Raw genomic sequence first — 25,312 nt, 5'->3', positions numbered from 1 at the left:
AAGTCAACATGGGAGAGGCTCGGCCTCTCCATAATGATAGACTCTCGGTCAAATGTTCTAAAGGTTAAACAATCAACTAACAAAATATCCTTACTTTTCTACATTCTCAAAAACAAACAAAAACCTACTATGACTTATTTAATTATATAACCCTTTGTTTTTCTGAACAATTCTTTTCCCATGGAAATCTGGTATCTTTTCAACTAAGCATGTTTGCCTTGTGTACTTTGGTGTTATGTTTTTGAATTAAATAAACAAATAGCTTTTCATATGCACATCATCAGGGAATTACTAAGTCATGCTGGGTCTCACCCACACATGTGGGAGTTATATGTGTTTTCATTAAATTTCCTTTTAAAATTTTCTCTTAAAAATGCACCTGATCAATGTTTTTGAAATGATTTACCTGTGACTCTGTTCACAGGGATTGTTGATAGAATCACTACTATAAGGATTCCAAAACAATTTCTGGAAAAGTGCACATATGTGTCTTCTCTTGGGGTGAAGAAACCAGATCTTGAGACATTATTATATGTAACAGGGAACTTACAGGATTGAGGGCTGAGGAATGGAGGTATAAGCATGACTTGGCTACTGGTTCATAGTGGCAGTCCTCTTTTAAAAAGCTATATTTCAGGATCTTCCCTGGTGGCGCAGCGGGTTAAAGCACAGCACTGAGAAGCTAAAGCCTCTTCCGCAAGAGTTCGATTCCCGCCTGCCCTGGAGGTGACCACATGGCGCCGCAGACCTCTCCTGACCCGCCCGCTGCTCCCCTCAGCAGTGTACTTGTTGATCTGCCTGTTCTGCTCCCCACTCTGTCTCTGGTGAATCCTCTCACCCTCCGCATCTCTGGCATGTACCCCAGTTCTATATGAATAAATAAATAAATCTTTAAAAAAAAAGCTATATTTCAAAAAATTCCAAGTTTATAAGATAAAATAATGAATAACAAATATCAATTATATCTTCCTTGTTAGACTTGTTCATATAAATGGAATTTACTGATGAATCAAAATAAATGTATACTACAAAGTAACAATCTTATTGTAAACTGATATTCTGCTTTATGTATTAATCTCTTAAATAAGTGAATGTTATTTTTTTGTCTAAAATTCTGAATATTGAGACACAATTTTTCTAGACTGTAAATATGATGTTAACCCAAGATCATAGTGGCCCCCAAATATTTTCACTGTCCTCTTAAACTTTGGACCCATCAGCAGAGCTTCTCAGAGCTTCATGCATTTGCTTTTCCCCTATGTGAAGTATTAAGATCAGTAGGACTCACTCAAGAGAATATGGCCTATTATTCCAGGCAGGGAGTAAAGTTTGAGTTAATACGCAGAGACAGCCTAAAAGGCAGTAAAGGACAGAGAACTTGTTACTGTCCCACATTTGTGCCTGAATCCCCCAGTCCCCCCTTCTCTCACAGCCCAATCCTAGGACATTGAAACTTGACACTCACTGCCTTAACTGTTTGTTAAGTTCATATCTAAACAACTAAGACAAGATTATGAAAGTAGGGTTAGGCATCACTCTTTTCTAGCATGTTCCACACAGATTATAACTTCATAGATACCTCACAAATCACCATCTTTTGTGATACAGAGAGATGTAAATCAACAGTAACCTTTCTTGTGGTCTACAAGTCCCCCTATTTGACTAACTCCACAACTTTCTCTCCTTTTTCCATTTGGAGGTTGATCTCTCTACAGTGTAGTTCCAGGCTCTTTCCACAAGGTTGGATGAAAGAAGACATTCACTGCCTTAAGCTTAACACTGAAAACAGACTACCATGCAATTCCCTTAAAGAGAGGCCACAGTCACTCAAAACAAGATGGGAGTCACAGAGAACTATTCTCAAAAGAGAACAGTCAGAAAGAGAAAGACATTTAATCCTAAAATTAAATTTATTTAGATTTAATCCTAAGAAACCCATAGATTTAATCCTGAGAAAGTAAATTTATAAGTATAAAACTCAAAAGGTGCCAAGTTCAGAAAGGAGGTCGGTTTATACTTAACTTACAAAAGTGTCTTTTTGCCCTACAGTGTCTAGAAAATTAGAAACTTTATTTCCCAAGCTTTTGGGCAACGAAGGTCTTGCATGTGACTTAGGTTCTGGTGCCTAAAAAAAGATGGAAAATGAGGAGAAAGAGTCTTCAGAGGGTGGTGGGAATGATTCCATACACGCGGAGGTAGTTGAGCTAAAGTTACACAGCGGGTATTCAGCATCATCGGTATAAAGCTGCAGGTGGCAGCGGCAATGGCTTGCCAGATAGTTTGTGATGAATGTTATTTAGCACCGTCCCTGCCCCCTCTGCCATTCTTTGTATTCAGTGCCCTGAACTTCGAAACACATTTTCCAGACTCTCATAACATCTGTTTTCAATGAAGGCCCTATCAATTTGATTTACTGGTAGATTAGCAAACAGCCAAGAACAAAGAAGCCAAGAGTGAAATAAAGTAAGGTCCATGGAGTAGGCTAGAGCAAGGATTCGGAAGGTACCCAGGCCCCTTTCTCACTCACTGGCCCTGTGTGTGCTTTGTCACATTCTCCCTAGCCTGAATTCATATTTTCTCGGCATCTCAGTCCCCTGTCATTGTTCTGACTTGGCCACTTTCTCTCAGATTCTGCTCATAAATTTTCTGCTACCTAGGATCACCCTGTTCCCAAACTTGCATAAATCTTAACCTTTCTTCAAGGTGCAGTTCAAGCCCCACCCCCCTTCCAAGGCCTACCTCTGTGATGATGCCCTCTGGCAGTAGTTTGCCAACCTTAGCGTTGTCCACCGGTCTATCACCTGGCACAACTACTTTCCAATTGTTCTCTCTCCTTTTTTTTTTTCTTTCACGGAAACTAAAGTTTTTATTCCACAAATCTAAGAGAAAGATCTCACAGTAAATGCCATATTTGGAGCCCTTGTCTGTGCAGAGCCTGGCACAGAGGTTAGTATTAGTTGAATAAGAGAATAAATTAAAAGGTGAATTTGCAAATGCTTGCCCTATAGCTGAGAGAGACAGCCTACGTCTGAGGAACTTAAAAGAACAAGCGGTTGCAGGTCGGCGGGTGTCCTAAAACGAGGAGAAACCCAAGTGATGTCTCGGTTTCATCTTTCACCGATTGTGTTACGTTGGGCAGACTTCTTCAACCTTAACACAATGGTAGGTGAGAGCTAGTAGATTGAATTTCTAATGGGAGAGACGATCTCCAGATATTTGCTCACTAAATATCAGATACTGTACACTAAGGCTGGCCCAGCGTTAAAGCCGTCCTTTTCTGAGAAAGGAGCAAAGCTGTTGTCCGCGAGGCCCTATAGCTCAGGGGTTAGAGCACTGGTCTTGTAAACCAGGGGTCGCGAGTTCAAATCTCGCTGGGGCCTAAGCCGCCTTTCTTATTGTTTTAAAATCTGAAAACACCGCACTTCCCTCTAACACCTTCCGGTAACTTCAATCACCGCGGATATCCCACTAATTATGTCTTCTGGTCTAAGTTCCGAATCAACGCCCGCCGAGCTTTTTCTTAGGTTCCAGTTCTAGTGCGCAGGTGCCGTTTGCTGCCTGGAATGTGGTGGAGGCCATTACAAACTGGGCAGCGGCTCCAGCCTCCGCCGACGCCCTGGCCGCGCAGACCCGCCGCGAGACCTCTGTCAGCGGAGGGAACCCGAGCCGGACGGGGGCGGCGGGAGTACAAAATGGGGCCCTCAGCCCCCTGCCGGGGCAGGTTGAGAGCCGAGAACAAAGTCCTCTTCGTTAAGGGGAGGAGCCGGCCTCGGCGGTCCGTACCTCACCGGCTGTCCCGCAAGGCTCGGGTTTCCGACACGTTTCCCTTCGGTATCTCAGGGTGGGGAGAACTATGGGCCATACTTGAAGTGTGGGTCACTACATTTGTTTCCCAAATTGTGGTTTCCCCTTTGAAAAACCTTAAACTATTGTCTCCTGAAGTCAGTTCTCACACACACTTGGGGCTTATCCATGTTTTCTCTGGCAACCCTGTCCTTCCCTGAGTCTGGGCACACGCGGAAGAGCGACGCAGCTCGCCTGGGTGCGCAGGCCAGCACAGGAAGGGAGCCGAGGCCCGGGCCCCAGGTCGGAGGCCGGCCGCTCTCCCTGGCGCGCAGTTGCACGGTCAAAACTGCGCGTCCCAGCGCCTCAGCGCCTCAGCGCCTCAGCGCCCCGGGGCTCCGAAGCCGGAGACCCGCGCCCGCGGTCTCCACATAGTCAACATCCGGCGGCGCTCTCTGCACCCGTCAGCCCTGCTCACAAGGCCTTGGCGAAGCAGGGGGGTCCGTTCCAGAAGGGTTGTCTCCGGAACTGCGCAGACCTGCTCACAATCTGTAGCTGAGTATCGCGGAGGTATCTGCTCAGTTGCAACCAACAAATTCGCAGCCACCCCCGTTTATCCGTATCCTGAAGAGACGACTGTTGGCGGCGTGTTTCTGTGCTCCCTTCGATAGCTCAGCTGGTAGAGCGGAGGACTGTAGAACTACTCGTGTGGTCATCCTTAGGTCGCTGGTTCGATTCCGGCTCGAAGGAGAAGCTCCTGTTTTGGGAGAGCTCGCAAATTGCCCCAGGAAGCTCTTGGTCCCAAATTTCTTCCCTGATATGCTGGAATACCGTTCTCCAAACTTTACCCGTTTCTGAAAGCAATCCTGAGCGTAGTCGCTATTATTGAGCTTCACACACGACATCTTGAAAAGTGGACAATATTCTCGGACACTCTGAGCCAATTTTTTCAGTCTGTTGGCAAAGTTTTGAGTTGCTTCAAGAACACTTGTGAGTTCTCTCTACACACACACTGAACACGCACTGCACGGATCCACCTCCCACCGACCCCGGCTCCCGGCATTTCCATGCCCACCAGTCCTCCTCCCAGAGTGTTACGCTCTCTTGACGTAGGAGCAGGTACAAGTCCCGGGGCTCAGGATGCTGCAGCAGGCAAAAATGAGCTCCGCTGAGGCCTCGGACGCAGGATGTCCACGGCCTTGAGCTCACGTCTAGACCCCGTCCGCGATTGGGTAGAGGGGCTCAGGCGCAGGGCCTGAGGTCTGAAGTTACCCCTCCTTGCCCGACAGGCGCCCGAGGGGCCCAGGATGCGGATCGGGAAAATAAGCGAGGCTAGGGTCAGAACAGATGTGGACCTCGCGAGGATGGGAGGAAACACTCAACCAACAAAATGTAATTGTCATAGCTGAGAATAAAACTCCGAAGTAGGAGGGAAACTGAAAGCTACCCAGAAAGTAAAGATCAGAGGAAACAAAGACACCCCGTTGTATCGCGGCTCGTTGGTCTAGGGGTATGATTCTCGCTTTGGGTGCGAGAGGTCCCGGGTTCAAATCCCGGACGAGCCCTACTTTTGAAATTTCTTTTTAAGTGCTGATCGGTCGAAATTTTGTGGCGTTCCGAATTGTTGTACCAAAGACAGGTACTCTGATCCCACATTGGCCGATGGCGCTGGTGACCAGGGCGAGACTTCTGGCCTCTGGGACTCCGCCAGCGGACGCCTGGGAGCCGCTGCCTGCTTCTGCAGAACCGAGGCCATTGTCTGGCTGGCCGCAGCGCGTGGGGCGGGCTGGGTGCGGCTGCAAATCTCCGGGCTCGCTCGTGGGCAGGGACCCGCCCGCCACGCTAGGGTAGGCGGCTGCTGTGGTGTCTCCAGAGGCGGGTCTCCAGGCTGGCGGGGCCTTCTCTAAGAAACAGGGTGCAGTCCCAACCCCCGCAGGTTGCCACTGCTCGGCTCACTGCACCCCTGCAGCCCATCCGGTCAGTGTACAGGCACACACGCGCAAGATTCAAAAGTTCGTTTGTGGTTTTCTAAAGAGGAAGACGCGGGCGAGAAAGAAAAACTTTTTCCATCGTCCTGCGGGTTTCTGCAGCCGTATTCCGAAGCCAAGGTGGGTGCCAACTCTTCCCGCTCCTTTTTGGTCGCTTTAGGCAGAGCGTTTTGGCCTGGAGGTGCCCCTTGCTAGCAAAGGCCGTGTGGGGGTCCTCCTGAAGCATTTGCGACTGGAGATGCTGAGGTGGGGAGCAAGGTAGAAGGGAAGCAGCAAGGTAGGCGTCCTGCCCCTGTAAGAGTTAGTGATTCCCATTCCTACCCAAAGCTGCCTTTCACCGCTGGGCAGAGCGGCCAGCACGAAAGCCTATTGCCTAGAACTCGGGGCGCTGAGGCCGGCCTCAGAATTGGCAGACCAAAGGGATGTCTGCAATGCCTGCACTTGCTCAAAACTTAAGTATTTGCTTGACACCCAGGTCGATCGCCACATTCACGATGTAGGTTGTTGTAGGGTTGTTGCTAGAGCAAGTGACATTTGGGGACTATTATTTTCGTGTTCTGTTTACTCACCTCTGTCTCCTCACCCTTAGCCCACTCTAAGCCAGGGTTGTGAAACTCTCGGAGACACGTTGCCAGCCAGCCTCTTTGAGCTTTCTTACTGGAACTCCACTTTCTCACTCTGAGACAGCACATCAAATGGCAATGGGCTCATGGATAAAGCAGAACATCTTTATCTAGGAAGTACAGTAAAAAAAAAAAAACAGTTCAGAACCATCCTGGGGACTAGGGAAATCTCAAATGAGCCAAGATTTTCCTTCTGTGCCATTAATACCCTTGTAATCAAGTCATAAATTGTTATCACTAGAAATCCAGTGATAATTATCTGAACAGCACATGAGCAACTTCCCAAAAGTAACCTCCGCTGTCAAAGAGCTACTTAGCTTTGCAGTTAATAACTAGTTAGTTGGTGCAAATGAATCATAGTGGCACAATCCTGTATTAAGCAGTTTCTTTTAGAAGTAAAGGGGGAGATGTATAGTTTTGGAATTTATGGAACTATTCAAAGTTGTTTTCCCTTAAGCAACAAAAGTACCTTTAATTTTCTAGAAATAACTATAATGGATGATGAAAGTCCTGTGGTGCATTGGGAAGTTAGTACCAGGAACTCGGGAACTTTTGTGGAGACAGGATCCTATTTTCATGTGAGCTTTGTTCACCTTTAACCATTACTTATGTTATTACTAAGTACACTTTATGCCTCTGTAGACCTAAAATTTTTTTATAAAGTCATTTAGAGATTTGTCACTTCCCTCCATTACCTAATTTTATAATTAGTCTTAAGACCAGAATGAAACACATATGCTTTCTATAAAAGGGGAAAGCTCACCTGCACTAGAAGGGGGGCTGAATGAAGCTATTGGCTTGAAGGAGAGCCAGAAAAACATTTCAGCAAAAGTTCCTAGGACAATACATGGTTTCTTCTTTCTTTTCTTCTACTGTGAAATGAAGGGCTGGCAAGATGGTTTCCATTCTCCTTCTCTTATTCTCTGTGTGGGTGGCAGAGGATTATATAAAAGAAGGCACCCCGCCCTCTTCCAGAAGAGGAGAGGAAGGGCTTTTGTCAAGTTATTGTTGGGAGTGTGAAGGGGAAGGATGTCCTAAAGGTTCTGCAGAGTCTTATGGACTCCACCCCCTACTCCAGCTTTCTGGACCCTACCCCCTACTCCAGTCATTGGATGCTACAACACCCAGCAGTACCTGGGAGAGAACTGCGAGGACCCAAGGGTGGAGCTAGCAGGAATTCTGGGACATTTGGGGGATAAATAGGGTGCAATTGCATCTGTCGCTCTCTTTCTCGGGAAACGGCTCTCCTGACCGCTTGGTGTGTTCAGTCAGCCTATCCGTAGGTATTCCAGTGACTTTGTATCCCGCTCTCTTTCCCTGTGTTGTTTCCTATTCCTTTCCCCTTCTGTAAGTAAACCTGTTATTGACCCTTTTGTGTGTACCTGCAGTATAACTGAATTGTGAGCGTGCAGGTGAGGCCCCACAGACAGGCGGGCTAGTCTACTCTGGGCTCCCCTGTAACAGGAGCACTGGCTGGTGTGACTTATAAGTTAGAGTAGATGGATAAGAAAGTTGATCAAAGTAGACTGGTGAAACCCTTCTTTAAGAGTTTCACCTAATCTGAATCCAAGCAAAATAATCTCCGTAAACAGTTATCTCAGAATATCTTGAAATGTCTGGAAAAGAGAGAAAAGGGCAGAGAACCCAGAGTTTGTGGGAAGGTGAATATTTAATTTTTCTGTTTATTTGGAAACATAGGTGTGCCCACAGAACTTTGACCCCACTCTGCCTCAGGAACAGTACCAGTTTTGTGGAGATAGGATCCTATTTTCATGTGTCCTTTAGCCATTACTTCTGTTATTACTAAGTACACTTTATGCTTCTGTAGACCTAAAAAAAAAATTTCTAAAGTAATTTAGAGATTTGTCACTTCCCTCCATTACCTAATTTTATAATTAGTCTTAGGACCAGAATGCAACACATATGCTTTCTATAAAAGGGGAAGGCTCACCTGCACTAGGAAAAGGGAAATGACTTTCATGCTAAAGCATTCAGAACATTTTTAGCTGTATGTTTTTTCACGTGACAATTACTTCACACCTTTTTGAAATAATTGACAAAAATTTAATGTTTATTAATGATAGATTATATTCCTTGTATTTTGAAACACAGATGAGCGAGCACACAGATGCATTTTGTTGAAATAGTAAAACTTTTTCCCCAAAATCTTTTTCTATATTTAAATTTTTTTTAATTGAGATAACACTGCCTCATAAAATCATGTAAGCTTTGGGTCTGCATCATTATAAATCAATACCTGTATTATGGTAATTCACTAAAATTCCATTTCTGTCCTTCACCTCACATTGACCCTTTTTACCTGATTTGCTTACTTCTTCCCCCTTTTTTCTTTTCATAACCAATAATTGGAGTTTATAATCTAAAAGTTTATTTGTGTTTCATTTACTTCATCCATTTGTTTGATTTCTCTATATCCCACATATGAATGAAACCATACAGAGTTTGTATTTCTTCAGCTGACTTATTTCACATAGCACACTACCCTCTAATTCCACTCACATTGTTGCAAATGGCAGGAGTTCATCTTTTTCATAGCTGAGTAGTAATCCAGTCCGTGTGGGGAGAGGTGTGCATGTGTAAATAAATATACATCCACCTCTTTATCCAATATTTGGTTGATGGGTGCTTAGGAGGTTCTGTTGCTGTTAGGGGCGGAAACCTTGGGAGTGGTGTGAGAGAAAAAATACTCCGAGAGAGGCCTAGAGGGGGCTCTTTCTTTAGAGATACAGCACCTTCCCCTCACAGCAAGTCTCACATTTACTTGGGGCTCAGATTCAGGAAAGGTGAGCAAATCCATGGAAGAATGAGTGAAGGAATATGTGTGATGGAGATGTGGGTTGGGGAAGGCACCAGCTGGGGAGTGTGAATAGGGGCTGTTGCTTTGGGGGGGGGTCCATTGTTGCTGTTGATCAATCCATCTTATCTGTAGCCCTTGTTTTACACTTAACTTCTGTCAAGGTGGTCTTGCTGGTTATGCTAATCTGGCATAGTGTCACTTGCTGTTTTCAACAGCTGGCCTGTTACCAAGACTTTTGTCCTGGTGAGAGACCCTTTGCCTGACTCTACATTTTAGCTTGACCAACAGTATCTTTGGGCCCAGGCAAAATCCTAAGAACTAGGGGGCCTGAGGGATCCATAATGTACTAACTCTTGGCAACTTTAAATACTTGGCTCTTATTTTCTGTTTCATCATAACTGTATTGTGCCAAACTGAAATGAAAAACAATTACAATGAAAGCAGTCACTCCTTTTCACCCACTGGCTTTTTGCATTGGCATCTATGTGGTGAAATCTCCAGAAGCAGGAAGGGACTGGGGCCTGAACCCCAGAACATGGTCTCTTGGTGCTTGAGCTGGTGTTTCAGGCTGTGGGACTGTGTGTGTGAGAGAGAGATGGGAGTTGGATGGGGTGGCTGATCTCTATTTTTAAGCAGAAAAGAGCCACGTTTTCTGTGTTTAAGCAGAAAAGAGCCACGTTGATGAAGCTGGAAGTTGGCAGCTTCTTTTCTTGGGGACTGCTGAGTCATAGGGTGTGACTGTGGGCTGGCAGTTGCCCAGAACCCCCACCACCAACAACAAATTATTGGTTGTTAACTTTTTCAAACTCAGATTCTCAGTATCTGTTTCAAAAGCGGTATAGGTTTAATTTAAAGTAAGTGCCAATCTAAAATCTGGAATGGCATATTACAAATATACAAAGGTGCATTGGGGCCCTGTCTAAGATGTGGGGCCAGTGGTGGCCCCAACCCCTGGGTCCCCTGGCGCATTAGTTCTCTTTGTTCCTAAAAGACTTGGAATGTTGGTGTGGGTCGTCCTGAGTTCATATACTGAGAAAAAGGTTGTATGTAGCAGTGTGCATGGTCTTCTCACTACCCCCCTACCTTTTTCCTTTCAGCTCATGATTTGGGCAGGGGCTACAGGGAAAAGGGAAGAGGACAGCGTGGTGGGGGTACTGTGGGACTGTGCCCCAAAGAAGCTGAAAGCAGGTGAATATAGGTCCTTTTCTAGGTTCTCCATGCTGCCCCCCTCTCCTCCTCCTGAAATCAGGGGGAGCCCTAAGGAAAACTGTTCTGACAATAGGCTGAAAAGCACCCAGCTGAAGATATATAAACTGCTGACAGTTGTTTAGAGTGATAGCCCCTAGGGTTTTTGCATTAGAACATCAACCAAAACCTCAAAAAGTCTGTAACTGGCCTCCCAGAAATTATCAGCAAGCAGAGACTTTCTGGGAACCTTGGGAGCCTTCCTTTTCTACTTGGGTATAGGGCCGGCCTTATTTGGTCACTGCTACCAAACCCACTCATGTCTGTAACCATGTTTGGAAGCCTAAGAGAAGCCAGGGCTGTGTGTGAGATTGCAGACTCCAAGGTGAGATCAATGTTGCATTCCTAGACACAACGAGCAATAACAAAACAACAGGAGGCCAAGGTGTCAGTCTTGATTTTGATATACTAAGAATGTAGATTACTTTCCTCCCAAGGGTTTCATCTAATGGAGAGGCAATACAATCAATCAACCAATGAAGTAATAGTGGATAACAGCCTGTTGCCGTGATTATAACTAAGCCAAGTAAAACCAGGGCCACCCCACCCAGTTATAGGAACTCCAGATCAGCTCACATTCTTCTCGGAACATTCCTGACATTACATTCCCAAGGGGGTGGCTCAGCCCAGTGTGCTTGCAAACTGGCTTTGTTACCCTACACATTCAGCCGACCTCCTGCTTACTTGCCTGCCACAGCAACCTGGGTAAAATCTCTCCCTGCCACACACAGAAACTGTGCCATGACGATTGCCAACACAGTGTCCTTTTCTTTTTTGGTAGATCAAGGTCTGTTCTGATGCCCTAGCTCGTGTCCACACTTGCCTCAAATGTGTCCCAACAGAATCCTGGGGAAGGTTCTTGGCCTCCTGCCTCCATTTCTCTGTCAACCTGATAGTTGCTATGTGCATTCTCATTCTTAGATTTCACGAGATAACCCTTAGCTATATTTCAGCTTTTACTGCAATATCCTCTCCCCAGGCCCCAAGAAGTACTCACCTGGCACTACTACCCCGACTTACATTACACTCCACACAGGTCTTGTAATGGTTAAATGTAATTGTGTGCATGAGAGCTTCATGAAAGGAAAGGTAAGACTGATTATTATAATTACGGTCATGATTGCAAATATTTTACAGTCATCTGTCTTTAGTTGAGATCTCATTGGTATAGGAAGACTAAAAACTTGAAGGCCAACAGACATGCTTTTGAAAAGATTCTTTTTTTAAGAGTTGTTTATTTATGCATACAGAACTAGAGTGCTGGCCAGAGGTACAGGGGCAATGAGAGGATTCACAAGAGACAGAGTGGGGAGCAGAATAGGCAGGCCAACGAAGTACACTGCTGAAGGGAGCAGTGGGCAAATCAGGAGAGGTCTGACGCGCCATGTGGTCACCTCCGGGGCCAGGGATCGAACTCACACTGTAGACGCCACAGCACAATTGCAGTGCTGCACTTTAACCAATGTGCCACCAGGGGGGGCCCTGAAAAGATGTTTTTAAAAGATAACACTAGCCTCCAGATCCAACACCAGTGTGGGTGGTTGCTGGGAGTCAGTGTTGGCACCTCTGCTGTCTGATACTTGATATGATTCACAAGTGAACTTTGGGCTACTGTCTATGCAAGTGAGTGGATGCAATATCGTCAGTATTGCACTGATGGTAGAGATAATCAGTTTTGCAACTGTGCCACCAGGAACAGAAGACCCAATGCTCAGAGTTAGTCTCTTGTGAGCAGCTAAGGATGAAAGGACAAGAGAAGCCCAGGAAATATGGCACGGATATTTCTGTGTTTACTAGCAGAAATTCTGAAGTCACAGACCAGGGTACCAACAGCTGTCACATCACCTCCAGGAGTGCTTTCCTGGTTCTGTGAAAGTAATGGAATAGCTTATTTAGCATCTTTTCATGAAACCCAGTTATGTGGGTAAACAGAAGACAGAGTGGGAAAGCGTCCTTCTTGGAAACCCCTTCTTATTCTGCAGGATTCTTCCAAGGCAGTTCTTGGAGCTGGCCCCTGGATCAGAAACATCTTCTAGATCCAGATCATAGTATGTAAATAGTGAAACCTCAGTCCTGTGGTGCTCAAGAGGTACAGCCATGGACAGTTGAGAAAGGTAGCTTTGGGACTAAAGGCCACGTTAGCCAAACTTTGCCTTCCCGAGAAATCTCTAATCTGTTCAGCTGGATTAATATTTGACCCACTCATAGCCAGGGAAAAGGTGAATGACTTTTAGTTTGTCCAAAAGCACTGTCCTTGGTTGATCTGTCTCTGTCAGGATTGGGGATCTTTAAATCTAGTCTCCCCACCCTGTTCATATGATCATTATATAAACAGAACTGAGAAGGTCTCCATGTTCACACAACTGGAACCTACCTTCAGGAACAAATAGCTGGAACCCACCTTCAGAGTGAAGGGAAACTTTCACACTTTTGTAAGGTACTTGTTATGGTATAATCTGTTGTTATATATATATATATATATATATATATATATATATAGTTATATATATATGTTGTTTTATATATATATGTGCATATATATATATATACGGATATATATTTCTATATATATACACGGATATATATTTCTAGTCGTCCGTCCATTTCAATGAAACCATTTCCCTCCTTTTAGGTCCTCTGAGGCCATGCACAGGAATTAAGAAAAATCAAATCAGATTCTAAAGCTTAAAATGAAAACAAGTTTGTTTAAGGACCCTACATGTGGATAAACAGAAATTAGGAAACTGGGACTAGGGAGAGTTTTTTTTTTTTAAGATTTATTTGTTTATGCTTACAGAGCTGGGGTACAGGCCAGAGGTGGTGAGGATTCCCCAGAGACAGAATGAGGTGCAGAACAGGCAAATTGATGAAGTACACTGCTGAGGGGAGTAGCAGGTGGGTTGGGAGAGGTCTGCTGCGCCACGTGGGTCACCTCCGGGGCCTAGGATAGAACCCACACTGAAACAGCCTTGACCAGCTTACAGTGCTGCACCCTAATCTGTTATGCCACCAGGGAGGGCCCCTCAATAGAGTTTTAAGAGGATGTCTTAGATTGTGAAAAAATCCCCAGAAAGCTGGGGAAGCCATTTGTTGAAGGGTTTCTGGAGCATCCCTAGAATGGGAATTATGTGTGGCTTAACAAAGAAAGAGTAAATGTGCTTTTAGCTGTTTTCTGCTAACTTTTTCTGCAATTTCTTTATCCAAAGTTTCGTATTCTTTTTGAAAGCAAAGCAGAACATGTCCTAAGGTCCAAAGAGTACCTGGGTCGGTTGAAGGGAAGAAAGAGAGAAAGGAGATAAAGGGAGGCATCTGCGTTGGGTGTTTAGGGGCATTGCCCTAAAACATATAAAGGTATGAAGCTACTTTTTATGAATGTAGCTTAAGCATAACTGCTCATCTTAAACTGTCAAGCCAGCTCCCCTAAACATCATGTTTGATGCTTCTCTTGAATACAAAACTTTCCCTGGGGCCGAGGGGAAAATGAGGAGAATGCTATTTTTGTGAAGACTAAGGAGTTGGTTTGAGACAGAGGACAAAGTTTGTCTAAGGAACAGTCCGAACAAATTCTACTGCCAAAATGCTGAGCGCCAGTTACATCTTGGCACTAAAGGGCCAGTGTGAGAGAGCTTGACCAGCAGATGTGAAGAGCTGCCTCCCTGGCCTGAACACTCACTCTGCACCACAAACTGTCTCTTCACTATTCCCACCCTCATACTCCCCATTCCAGTTCTAAATTTCTCTTTTTGAGAAATTTAGAACTGGGTACATGAACGAAGAAACCACGAGGCAAAGAGATGTTAGATATCGTGGCTATGGTATGCGCTCGCTGGAATTGGTTTTCTGGATGTCTTAAGGACTAAAGATTACAGAGGCCTGAGGAACCTTAGTTGCATTGGAAATATGCAAATATTCCAAATCAGAAACAAAGATCCAAGGAAACCCGTATTCCTATATGCACTGCAGCACTATATATAATAGTCAAGATACGGAAACAGTGTAAATGAATGGATGATGTGTAAGGTGGGGCACACTTATACAGTGGGGTGCTACTCAGAGATCAAAAAGATACACTCATGGCATTTGCAAAGACACCAGTAGAGCTGGGAAGGGACTTGCTAAGCAAAATAACTCAGAAGGAGAAAGAAAAGTAGCATATGGTTTCACTTACTTGAGGAGTATAGAGAAAGCAAACAAAGGGTCAGAGACAAACCTTGCAAGCTGACCCTGTGGTCAGAGGTATACAGCAGGGGACGGGGAGGACAGCACACAGGCTGTGGCGATGGTCACCGTGCTTTGGTGGTAGGAGAACTTCAGTGACCTAAGGGGAGTTGGGAGAAATCATTTATTATTCAAAAAATCAACCACACGGTAAGAAATAGGCACTTCATTTTAAAATAATGTAAATTTTAAAATATCATTAAAAAGAAACAAATCCATACTTCTCCAGACGGGATGTGAGGGCCTTCAGTCTTCAAGCACCAAGTGGCTTTCCTGGACCTTCACTCGCTAGGCATGAGCATGGCTTCTGTGTGGGCCTTAAAGGATGAGTCATTTCAGTAAGATTCAATATGGATCATCTATTCCTTGTAGCTAGTGCCTGGGCCCACTAATTAAACTTATATAAACTTGTCTTGACAGTTGTGTGGTTATAGGGCTTTTATTAGTGAAACTAGAATCGTGGAAAAAGAAAAGCTTAGTGCTTATGCTTAAGAGAACCATGGAATGTCAGACTTTTAAAGCTAGCAGCTTACGTTTTATAGATTAACTCAGACTTAGAGAAGAAAATGAGGCCTTGTTTTGTTAATGACTCAGAGTTTGTTATGAGGAAGACTCAAGACAAATAATGTGGTGTAGATTCTACAGCAGTAGAAAACAGTGGCAGGTGAAGAGCCCAAGGATAGTGGCTTGGGAGACCATGAAACCTTACGACAGGTAAATGTTTCATGATTTCCTTGTGGATACTCAACTTTGTAGCTTTTGCTTTTACCCTTGAATCGTGTGAGATGTCTTTGGTCATAGTATCTTAGAGTGTGTGGACAGAGGTGCAGGCGAGGGTTGCCAGCTCAGATTCCCTTCTGTGAACACCAGTGTCTCCACACCAGTCCAACACCCACTCCTCTTCCAAGGACCCCCAGTCTGCTCAGCTAGGGAGACACTACCTATATTCCTACCCACCACTGCCGCCTACTAACTGATTTGTGTACGACTGACTGTCTTTCTACTTGAAGGTTTTGAGAGCTGGGAGTTTGGCCTCAGACACAGGACGCAGGTGGTGCCTGTGAGATAAGTAAGGGCCTTTCTGACCCTGAGAACCTGCAATTCTACAATTGCCTTTGACTTCAGAAGGTAGTATTTGTTCATTGTAGAGAAGGAGACTTAATTGAATACAAATCAATAAAACGTAGATAAAGTTTTCAACAACAACAACAACTAGAAAGAGGAGGCAGACTTGGGAGACTGAAGAGCAGGAGGCAAATGTAAAAAGCTGAGCATAGGGGTAGCTGGAATAGTGGTAGAAGAAGATGTGTCATTCTTTTCGGGGTGACACTCCCCTACATATGATGTACCACTGTCTTGCTAACCTTCCAAGAACAGTTTTTTGCTCAATTCTATTACAAGTTCTCTATGCTTAATGGATATCTTTTCAGCTGCTATTTGTATCAGTATTGGTATATAATTTGGTAGTATGCAGTAGTATGCAAAATCAATGTATAGTTATTAAACAAGATGGATCTGTGCCAAATGCTGTTTAGAAAGAAACCTCACTTTTCTCACTATGTCACATGTAACCACCTGAGTCCCAAAAAGCCAACAGAACACTGGATTCCTTCATCTTTCTAGATTTACAAGGCTGTTGAACAACACCAGGGGCTCAGTGCTAAGCTGGCCTCTTTAAGGGCTCTTTGATATGGAAGTAATGTCTATTGACTTACACACAAGAAAAGCACAAAATAGAAATGAATACTTGATTAACAGCTATGGAAATTTTAAATTTAGGATTCCTGAGGATTTTATGGCATTTAATGTAATATGAATTACATAATTTCAAGGTCAAATTTCTCTCCCATTGGAAGAATTTCTCTGTTTGTGTGATCTTTGCCAAGAAGTCATCACTGACCATAAATTAAACAAGTTACTCAGGAAGACAATTTGAAAATCCAAAGTGTAAAAATGAGTTATAAATTTACAGTGAAAAGTAATTTTTATCACTGGGTGTAGGGGCTTTCACACGTGTGATTAACTTGGGGGAGGACTAGGGTTATTTGTAAAGGCTTTGGAAGTTTTTCTTGCAATAACTGAAGAAACAGTCAGACACTACATGCTACAAACATTAAACATCTTTCAATCCTCAACTCTTCAAATTTCAAAAGAAACAGAATCTTAATAGTTTCTAATAAAATTTCTGTCTAGTCTGTCATAGTCTACATTTGCTCAATTCTGCTTGTCTCTCATTGAGTTAAAATCCTTCTCTGTGGGTGGTTTGAAAATACCCACATCCACTTGGGATATGTGTGCTCCACAGTTTAAGGCAGTTCTTGAAAGGTATGGCAGTAGTACTCCTGTTCTTATTCTTTCATCCAGAGAAATGTTTAAAAAAAATCATTATAGCAAATGAGAAAGGCTTTAATTTGATGAAATGGTCTCAGGAGCTTTTTTCCCCAACTACATGGAAACATCATTTGCTATTTGTGGTGCTCTGTGTCCATATGTGGGGGCATTAGAAAGTATTCTCTGAGAAACCTCCAAATTGTTCCCAATGGGAGAAGCTTCTAAGAATATGTCTGAATCCCTCTCCCTCCAGTCCTTTGTAAGAGCTGTCCCCAAGCCCACTTCAGTCATTACATGGATTCTTCCATGTTCCTGCCTCTTCTTTCTGAATATTACCTAATAATTCCACCTTTGGGCATGAACCACCTACTTCTTGAAGAAGGAAGTATACCTTCTACTGGTTAAAACGGCTCTCCTTACAGTCATCTGGCTAATTGATTTGAATGTCTGGAATCTTGTCTTCAACAATCCTCAGAAAGAGCCTTCCTGGGGCTCCGGGCTGCGTAAAGACCCTCTTCTTCATAGCTCTTACCTCCTGCCTTAGCATCCCCTTCCTTCCCCAGAGATCCACCTTTTCACTCAGGAGCCATTTGGACAGTACTGGCATCCAGTAGAGGTTTCTATGTCCTTTGTTAGCAAGAAATTAATGATTAGAGAGTGTAAATGGATTTTATAAAGCTATGGCTGAGAGAAAGGTAAATACTCAGTGAGCCTTAAGGAATAAGGTAGAATGGTTGAGGCTGGAAGTTGTGTTCACTTTTATTTATTTATTTTACTTTAAGGTTTATTTATTTGTGCATACAGAACTGGTCTACAGGCCAGAGGTGCAGGGGCGGTGGGAGGATTCACCAGAGACAGAGTGGGGAGCAGAACAGGCAGGTTGATGGAAGTACACTGCTGAGGGGAGCAGCAAGCGGGTCTGGAGAAGTCTGCCACGCCATGTGGATCACCTCCAGGGCGGGGATCGAACTCACACTGAAGCGGCTGTGGTCAGCTTGCATTGCTGCACTTCCAGGGAGGCCCTCACACTTTTAAATAGACTCTCCAGAGGAATGGATTGACAAGAGGTCGGAGGTTAATGAAGAAGGAAAAAGAAAATATGCAGCTAGAAGACTGAGCATACCTGTTCATGTTGATGTCAGGGAAAATGTCACTGCCCTTTTAGTCTAATCTGACAATGCTGTTCTGTGCCCTCCCACACTTCCTTTTGCACTTGGCAGGAAGGAGCCTTTGTTGAAGAGATGGCGATGGGTCTGGGCCCTCTCTTGTTGATCTTCATGCTGAGTCTGGGTCTGACCCCAGAAACCCTGGCTCAAGTTAACAGATACAGACACTTCCTGGACCAACACTATGATCCCAGGCCGCAAGGCCGGAATGACAGATACTGTAACAACAGGATGAGGAGACAAGGCCTGACCTCGCCCTGCAAAGACACCAACACCTTTATTCATGGCACTGGAAGAAGCATCAGGGACATCTGTGGAGATGAGAGTGGAAGCCCTTATGAAGGAAATTTAAGAATAAGCAACTCTGCTTTCCAGATTACCACTTGCAGGCTTATAGGGGGTTCTTCCCGGCCCCCCTGCCGGTACAGGGCCCACAGTGGGTATAGAAACATTGTCATTGGCTGTGAAGACGGACTGCCTGTCCACTTCGATGAGTCCTTTATCCGTCCCTGACCTCCAGGTCGCTGGCCTAGGGATGACTGCTCTACTGCCCTTGCATTTCCTACTTCCCTAGACTGCCGGGCCCAGAATGCAAGCGCCCGGCACCTTCTGCTCCTGCTTTACATTATGTTTAATGAATAAAAGTCTCTGAAGTGATTAAGAATCAAAGTTGTCTCACTGATTCTTGGCCTATTGATCCTCCCCATTTTCTCTACTCAGTTGTCCTCTGTCCCAAGAGGCCTGGATGAAGTAGAAATGCCTTTTTCTTTATCAGTCAGTAGGCTGGCCTTTGCCTTTCTTGAGAGTAAGGGAGTTAAATCCATTAAGTAGAATTTTTTTTAGGGCAGTTGTCTTTGCTGTCAAAGTAATAACTAGCTAATACTATTTTTATTTTTTCAAATGTGAAACCTTGAGAATTTTAGAGACTTAAGTTCTCTCTCACACACAGATGTAATGCTACAAGATTACCACACAGAGTTCAAAAAATGTATTACTTGATGTTATTCTCTATCTAATCTTTATCAACTGACGTCTGCAACTGTGAGGTCTTAAGGATATTGGGGACAAATCCCAAATTCATCACTTACTCTTCTTCAACTAGATTTGGCTCAATAAATTTAGGTAAACAGACACTCTCTTTGTAAAATAACCTAAACAACCTACAGGTTCAGTGCTTATCTTCAGGTTACCTAATTTCTATCAGTAGGTCCCTGGATATTTTACTTATAGTGAATAATTACAGTAGTAAACCAATAGTTTTTGAGTGTTGTGAATACACAACTGGAGTGCTCACAGTACCCCCAATGTGGTGTCGCCCACCCTGTCATTGCCCTCCAGTGGGCCGAAGCCCTAGCTCCTCAAACCCAGGGTACAGTCCAGAGTCCAGGTGCCACCTGGGGGAGCCCCACCTCGCTGGGGTCACTCATATGTGTGGAGGAGGGATGGAGAAGTGGCTACATGTAGGAATTGCTTTGCCTTTAGTTCACCTGTTTCAAAACCCCTGAGGAAGTGGAAAGTTCCAGTATGGAGAAGAATATTTGATCCTTTCCCTCGGTTCTCCAACCAGTACCATCTCCCTTATGGGAGGTGAAGTGACCTTCATCATCCCACCCCGGGTCTCAACAGGAGAGGTCCAAAGCATGGACCATTATTTTATTGATCATCCCAAAGCCTAGAAAACTCAAGTCTTGTCCAAACACCTCTTTAGAGCATTGTCATCATGCACCCCACTCTGGTGTTAGGGCAGAGGTCTGGATCCGAGGAAATCACCTGGCAATAGTTGGGGTGCATCCCGACCCACTCATGGGCAAGCTGATCCTGACCACTTTTGCTCAGTGTCACATATTCTCTCACAACTCAAAGCTGTTTTGAATGAAGTCCCATGCCAGTCATCTCATCTCAAGCAAATCATCCAAGGAACTGAAGTCAGCTGTGCTTTGTTGACTTGGCAAGGAAAAGAAGAGCTCCAAAATGTCATTTCTTCTGAGGAATGGTGACATACAAGGAAGAAAAGCCCATGCAACATGAGGAGGAACAAATTTTCTAGGACACAGTATTATTTCCAGTAGCTGAGCTGTTTCAACTTAAAAACTGCCTTCTAATTCCTTGGAACAGGCTCTAAAGTTTGGGAGATTGATAATATATTCAACTCAGTATGATTTGTTACTTAAAAAAAAAGATTTATTTATTTATGCATACAGAGCTGGGGTACAGGCCAGAGGTGCAGGGGCAGTGAGAGGCTTCACCAGAGACAGAGTGGGGAGCAGAACAGGCAGATCGACAAAGAAGTACGCTGCTGAGGGAGCAGTGGGCAGGTCAGGAGAGGTCTGCCACGCCATGTGGTCACCTCCGGGGTGGGAATCAAACTCATGCTGAAGTGGCTTTAGCTTCTAAGGGCTGTGCTTTAACCTGCTGTGCCACCAGGAAGAGCTCTGATTTGTTATTTTTATCCAGACTGAAGGAAGCCAAAACACGAATTGTAAAAATGACAATTGCCAGCATTTACTAGTCACTTTCCACATGAAACCCTTTACATTAATTTTCTCATTTATTCTTCCTAACATCCCTCAAAGGTAGGCCTCATTGTGCTCATAGTATGAGGAAATATACCAAGGTTAAGTAAGAAATTACCCCATGGTCACCCAGTTATGTGACAGCATAGGAATTTTTTTTTGTTAGAGTAATGTATTTAATTCATATTATATTTTTTAACCCTTTTTTATTTTTTATTTATATAATAGTTCATTTTTGCATCATTTTGTGCATTTCCCATCTCAGTTGCAATCCTCTTGGGCTTCCCATCACCAAATCACCCATGTGTCATCACCATAGTCCAGTGCATTTCCCTCCCCACTGACAGCATAGGATTTTTAAGCTTACAGCATCAAGGGTGTGCTCACTGAGAGCTGATGCAAGCTTTGATCAAGAAGCTGGTGTTGGAATGATTTGACTGATGCTTCATTTTTCTGTTGTAGTGAGAGCCTTGAAATGCACCCACTGATACATTGGACTTCTGTTCACAATATTTTTCGTGTTTTCTTAAAAACAGTTGGTTAGTGTGACTGAGATGATAGATTTGCTCTCCCATGAATAGCTGAGGTCTTCTCTACAGCGGGTTATCTTGCTAACCCATCTTCTTGGTCACTAGAGTATAGAAGAGAGAAAGTAGAACCATACAAGATTAGAGATGCAAGACTACATTTGGGGAAAAGCACCCCAAATACTGTGTCCTGATGAAGCCTTGACTTGAGAAGTCCAGCAGAAGTTGTAGCCACTGGTTTGGGAAGAGGAGAAAATTGGGCTTCATTCATTCCCTGGCATCTCTTTTCCTAATGTCCTATCTCAGCTCTACAGCTGCAGCAACAGGAAGATGACATCTCTCTGCACAGGTCATAGATGCCTGAGAATGTAGAGGTGGCATTAAAAGTATGTTAGTTACATTTGTCACTGCACATTATCACCATCCAAATTAGGTGGAATAAATTGCAGGTCCCTCATCAGTGATTCAGTCACAGTGTGACCTGCCAGCATGAAGCTGCGTTTTTGAAAGCGAAGAACTCAGACAACTCACACAAGTTCAGCTGGAGCCAGCCCTTGGACTGCCCCTGGACTGGGCCTATCTGAATCTTAAAGAATTGCCCTTGCTACTTGGGGTTGATCACTTTCTGTTGAATCCTACGACTCTCAGCCCAGCCTGCCCTCACGGCAAGTCAAGGGGCTTCGCAGGCAGTTCCACGAGTGACAGTTAGGTGGCAGCATCGGGCTGGTTAGAGAGGGTGAGGGGCTATAGCCTCTTCCACTTCCCTCCAACTTGCTAGAGGAACTTATTCGGAGAAGGGTATGGAATAAGCATAGATTTTTAGAGAGAGCCTGGATTCCTTTCTTCATTCAAACAAAAGCAGTATTCTGAAATTACACAGCAATTCTGGTTTTGTTCAACTCTGAAAAATATGTGTTTATTTCCTATTGCCAATAGGTGCCAATATCATTCTCCTGCAACTAGAGAAGACAAACAATAACCAACAACCAAGATAGGCAACGTGTCAGATTATATGAGCAATGAAGTGTATGGCCAGGCCTCTTTGTTTCAATTGTGCAGAGATTTATGTTTATTTTGTAGGGTTTCTTAGCTTTTCTTCTTTGTGCGTTCCACAGCGTGGGACACACTCTTTTGCTCTCTGTACTCGTTTCGTTTCCTTTGTTTTCTAGCTCACTCATTTTGTTCATTCAAGTGACATATACCATCTTCAAAAGCACTGTGACTGGGCACTTATGTTTTGGGCTTTGTTTATGTAGGATTAACAGGTTTTCCAAGAAGAACCTGACTTTAATACCATTAGAAGAATACCCCCATGGGATAAAAGGCTAAATGCAAATGTTTCTCTGTCCTTATTCCTCCACCTTCCTCCATTCCCAGATGTAGGGAATTATAATCAGTCCATCAATTTTCTTTGTCCTGAATCTACCCAAGCTTTTGCAATTCAGAGTCTCCAGGGAACCATTCTTCAGAGATCACATGAACAGAGAATTATCTCAGTTCCATCTTGATTTGCTTCTCCCTTCTCACACCCTGACTGTTCTAGCCAAGCAAACCTGGATGCCGTTGTCTCTCGAGTTATATTGGTTTCTCTCTATAAAAGAGGAATTTTTTGCTTTCAAACTATTGAGGAAACAAGAGCAGGGGGGATGGTGCCCGTAACGTAAGGAACCAGGAGACTATAGAGGAAATGTCAGCTTGCCATTCTCAACACCTCTCTCCAGCACCCAATTCTTATGTTTGCTGCCCCTTCATTTCTATAGGCACCCCCAAGATAATGATGGCTTTCCAGAGGATCCACTCACTGCTCCTCCTGGTGCTGACCCTGCTGGAGCTAGTGCTGGTGCGACCCTCCTATGGTCAGAATCGCATGTTCCAACGATTCCTGCGGCAACACGTGGACCCTCAGGGAGCAGGTGGCAATGATGGCTACTGCAACCTGATGATGCAGAGACGGAGGATGACCCAGAATCAGTGCAAACGCGTCAACACCTTCATCCATGAAGACATCTGGAACATTCGCAGTATCTGCAGTACCACCAATATCCCGTGCAAGAATGGCAGGATGAACTGCCATGAGGGTGTAGTGAAGGTCACTGACTGCAGGGAGACAGGAAGTTCCAGGGCTCCCAACTGCAGATACAGGGCCACAACCAGCCCCCGGCGTGTTGTCATTGCCTGTGATGGTAGCCCGGAGTTGCCTGTGCACTTTGACAGATAGATGCCACCCTGCCTGAATTCTGGCCAGGAGTGGCCTTTAACTTACTTCTTAATCAGCAATGAGTAGTACATTTGAGTTGTCTCAGGCTCTGTCTCCTCTGCTGTTGCTTGTCCTTTTTTCTCTAGGAGCCCATTCAGTTAAACACATCACAGAGAAATGGAGACATAGACCTATAATGAGTCTGGACTTTTCTATAATAAAGTTCCTTTTAGAAGACTGGTTAGCTTAGCTCTCCCCCCATCCTGTCTTCCAGAATTTAGTCATTATATGTATTCATATAGCATTTCAAAGTGCTTTCATGTAAGTCATCTCATTTTAATACTACAGCACCCCTGTGATACTGGTATACATAGGAGCCCAAAGTTAAGGGATTTGCTGAATACCATAAAATTAGTGGAAAATTTGAGGCAAAGAACTGGCTATTTCATCACAAGGAGTGCCTTTTGTTATTCCCAAAAGTCAGCAGTGAAGCATTAAAATTTTGGAAATACATACTGGCAAAATGAGAGTGTATGTAATTTGGCAACCTTGTTAGGTTTGGGTGTAATAAAAATCAAGAAACCATACTAGGAATTTTGTTACTCTCTTCCCAAACTTTTGAGTCACCCTATTAAGTGAGTGTATCAGTAAGACTCATGCACGCATCCTGGCTGAAAGATTGTTCATCTTCTTTGTAATAAAGGACTTAAGCTGTGGGTATCTGAGCTCTTGTTTGGGGATTATTTCTTTTTTTTTCCTTACCCTCTTTTAATTAATATCTAGTTTCTACATATGCATATCCCTAAATAATCTCATGGACTTTGGTCAAAGACTAACACCATTGGATCTATGATTGAGACACAGAAAGGGGAGACTATTTCCTCTCCAAGACAACTTCTGCCTTTAAGTATTTGGAAAGAAAGTAAGAAACAGATGGTTGAAGACACTAGTTGCTAAAGCAAGGCAAGTTTTGTGTTTGTGTTTGTGTGTGGTATGTAAGGATTAAAGTGAAACTGATTTTTAGCAGACACACTTTATATTTAAAGTATACATCATAATTTGGTACACATTTACACTGTGAAATAATCACTACATTCAAACTAACATATCTTTCACCTCACCTAGTTACCTTTTTGTGGGAGTGAGAGTGTGGTGAGAATGCTCAAGATTTACCTTGTTAGCAAATGTTAAGTATATAGTGCTGTAGTTCGACCTGTTAAACACCAAAATTCAACTGAGGAAAGTTTTAAGAATTCATTGGCATTATTCAGTGATTCACAAGTCAGGCAGCATCCAATCAGCAGAAAGGAGCACTGAGTCATACAAAGTGAAAGACTTTTATAGCCAGAAGGGAATAGAAACAAGGAAGTTATGCAAGGCCAAAGGGCTTATTGGTTACTGCAAGGTTACTTTTCTCGAGGGACTGCCCAGAAACTGTGACACAGGACAGCCAACTAAGGTCTTTTATGCAATTCTTGATTGAATGGTTTAAGATTTCATTTCTGGGAAAGTTGAAGCTACAAGTGTCATTTCAATCATGTTGGACTTAGCTTAAGCAACTCTGTTTTGGGACTGTTGTCTTGTTTAACAAACCTATAGTTGCCATGCTATATACTAGGGCCAGAACTTCTCCAGTCGTGTAACTGAAACTTTGTACCTCTTGACTAATTATCTCCCCATTCCATCCCCTAGTCCCTAGTAACCACTACTGTACTCCGCTTCTATGACTTTGAGTATTTTAGATTCCACACATCAGTGGGGTAAGCCGTTGTCTGGCTTGTCTCGCTAAGAATAATGTCCACAGCAGACCAGGAAACGGATTTCCTGATGGGGAGCAGCTGGGAAGGAGCAAGCTGGGAGTGGGATAAAGGGAAAAGGGGACACATGCAGGAAAGACATGTAG

At 44.0% G+C, this 25,312-nt stretch overlaps 2 protein-coding genes and 3 non-coding genes across 7 annotated transcripts; all 5 read left to right on the top strand.

Annotated features, from left to right (window-relative positions):
- The first annotated feature begins 3,307 nt into the window (after window positions 1-3,307).
- TRNAT-UGU lies at window positions 3,308-3,380 on the top strand. Its single transcript has one exon. It is a non-coding gene; the product is annotated as a tRNA-Thr (tRNA).
- A 1,064-nt stretch (window positions 3,381-4,444) lies between these two features.
- TRNAY-GUA lies at window positions 4,445-4,533 on the top strand. The gene is given in 2 exon segments: window positions 4,445-4,481; window positions 4,498-4,533. It is a non-coding gene; the product is annotated as a tRNA-Tyr (tRNA).
- A 743-nt stretch (window positions 4,534-5,276) lies between these two features.
- Window positions 5,277-5,348, top strand: TRNAP-UGG. Its single transcript has one exon. It is a non-coding gene; the product is annotated as a tRNA-Pro (tRNA).
- A 459-nt stretch (window positions 5,349-5,807) lies between these two features.
- Window positions 5,808-24,134, top strand: RNASE4 (ribonuclease, RNase A family, 4). 2 transcript variants are annotated; one of them, XM_012733969.1, is made up of 2 exons: window positions 5,808-5,891; window positions 22,973-24,134. In XM_012733969.1, the coding sequence occupies exon 2, from the start codon at window positions 22,987-22,989 to the stop codon at window positions 23,428-23,430; it is 444 nt and encodes a 147-aa protein (XP_012589423.1). In that variant the 5' UTR covers window positions 5,808-5,891; window positions 22,973-22,986; the 3' UTR covers window positions 23,431-24,134. The 2 variants fall into 2 exon arrangements, with proteins under 2 accessions (XP_012589423.1, XP_012589424.1); XM_012733970.1 differs by lacking the exon at window positions 5,808-5,891 and adding an exon at window positions 7,634-7,673.
- On the top strand, window positions 5,812-18,824 carry ANG (angiogenin, ribonuclease, RNase A family, 5). 2 transcript variants are annotated; one of them, XM_004694688.2, is made up of 2 exons: window positions 5,812-5,891; window positions 18,227-18,824. In XM_004694688.2, the coding sequence occupies exon 2, from the start codon at window positions 18,248-18,250 to the stop codon at window positions 18,683-18,685; it is 438 nt and encodes a 145-aa protein (XP_004694745.1). In that variant the 5' UTR covers window positions 5,812-5,891; window positions 18,227-18,247; the 3' UTR covers window positions 18,686-18,824. The 2 variants fall into 2 exon arrangements, with proteins under 2 accessions (XP_004694745.1, XP_012589425.1); XM_012733971.1 differs by lacking the exon at window positions 5,812-5,891 and adding an exon at window positions 7,643-7,673.
- Window positions 24,135-25,312: the final 1,178 nt, after the last annotated feature.

Source organism: Condylura cristata, unplaced genomic scaffold, assembly GCF_000260355.1.
Source record: "Condylura cristata isolate star-nosed mole 26May11 unplaced genomic scaffold, ConCri1.0 scaffold00045, whole genome shotgun sequence".
Classification (NCBI taxonomy): Eukaryota; Metazoa; Chordata; class Mammalia; order Eulipotyphla; family Talpidae; genus Condylura; species Condylura cristata.
This window is presented reverse-complemented; position numbering and strand designations above follow the sequence as displayed.

What these genes read in the sequence shown, in the direction of transcription:
- RNASE4 (XM_012733969.1), top strand. Translation starts at nt 22,987, where the DNA reads ATGATGGCTTTCCAGAGGATCCACTCACTGCTCCTCCTGGTGCTGACC.
- ANG (XM_004694688.2), top strand. Translation starts at nt 18,248, where the DNA reads ATGGCGATGGGTCTGGGCCCTCTCTTGTTGATCTTCATGCTGAGTCTG.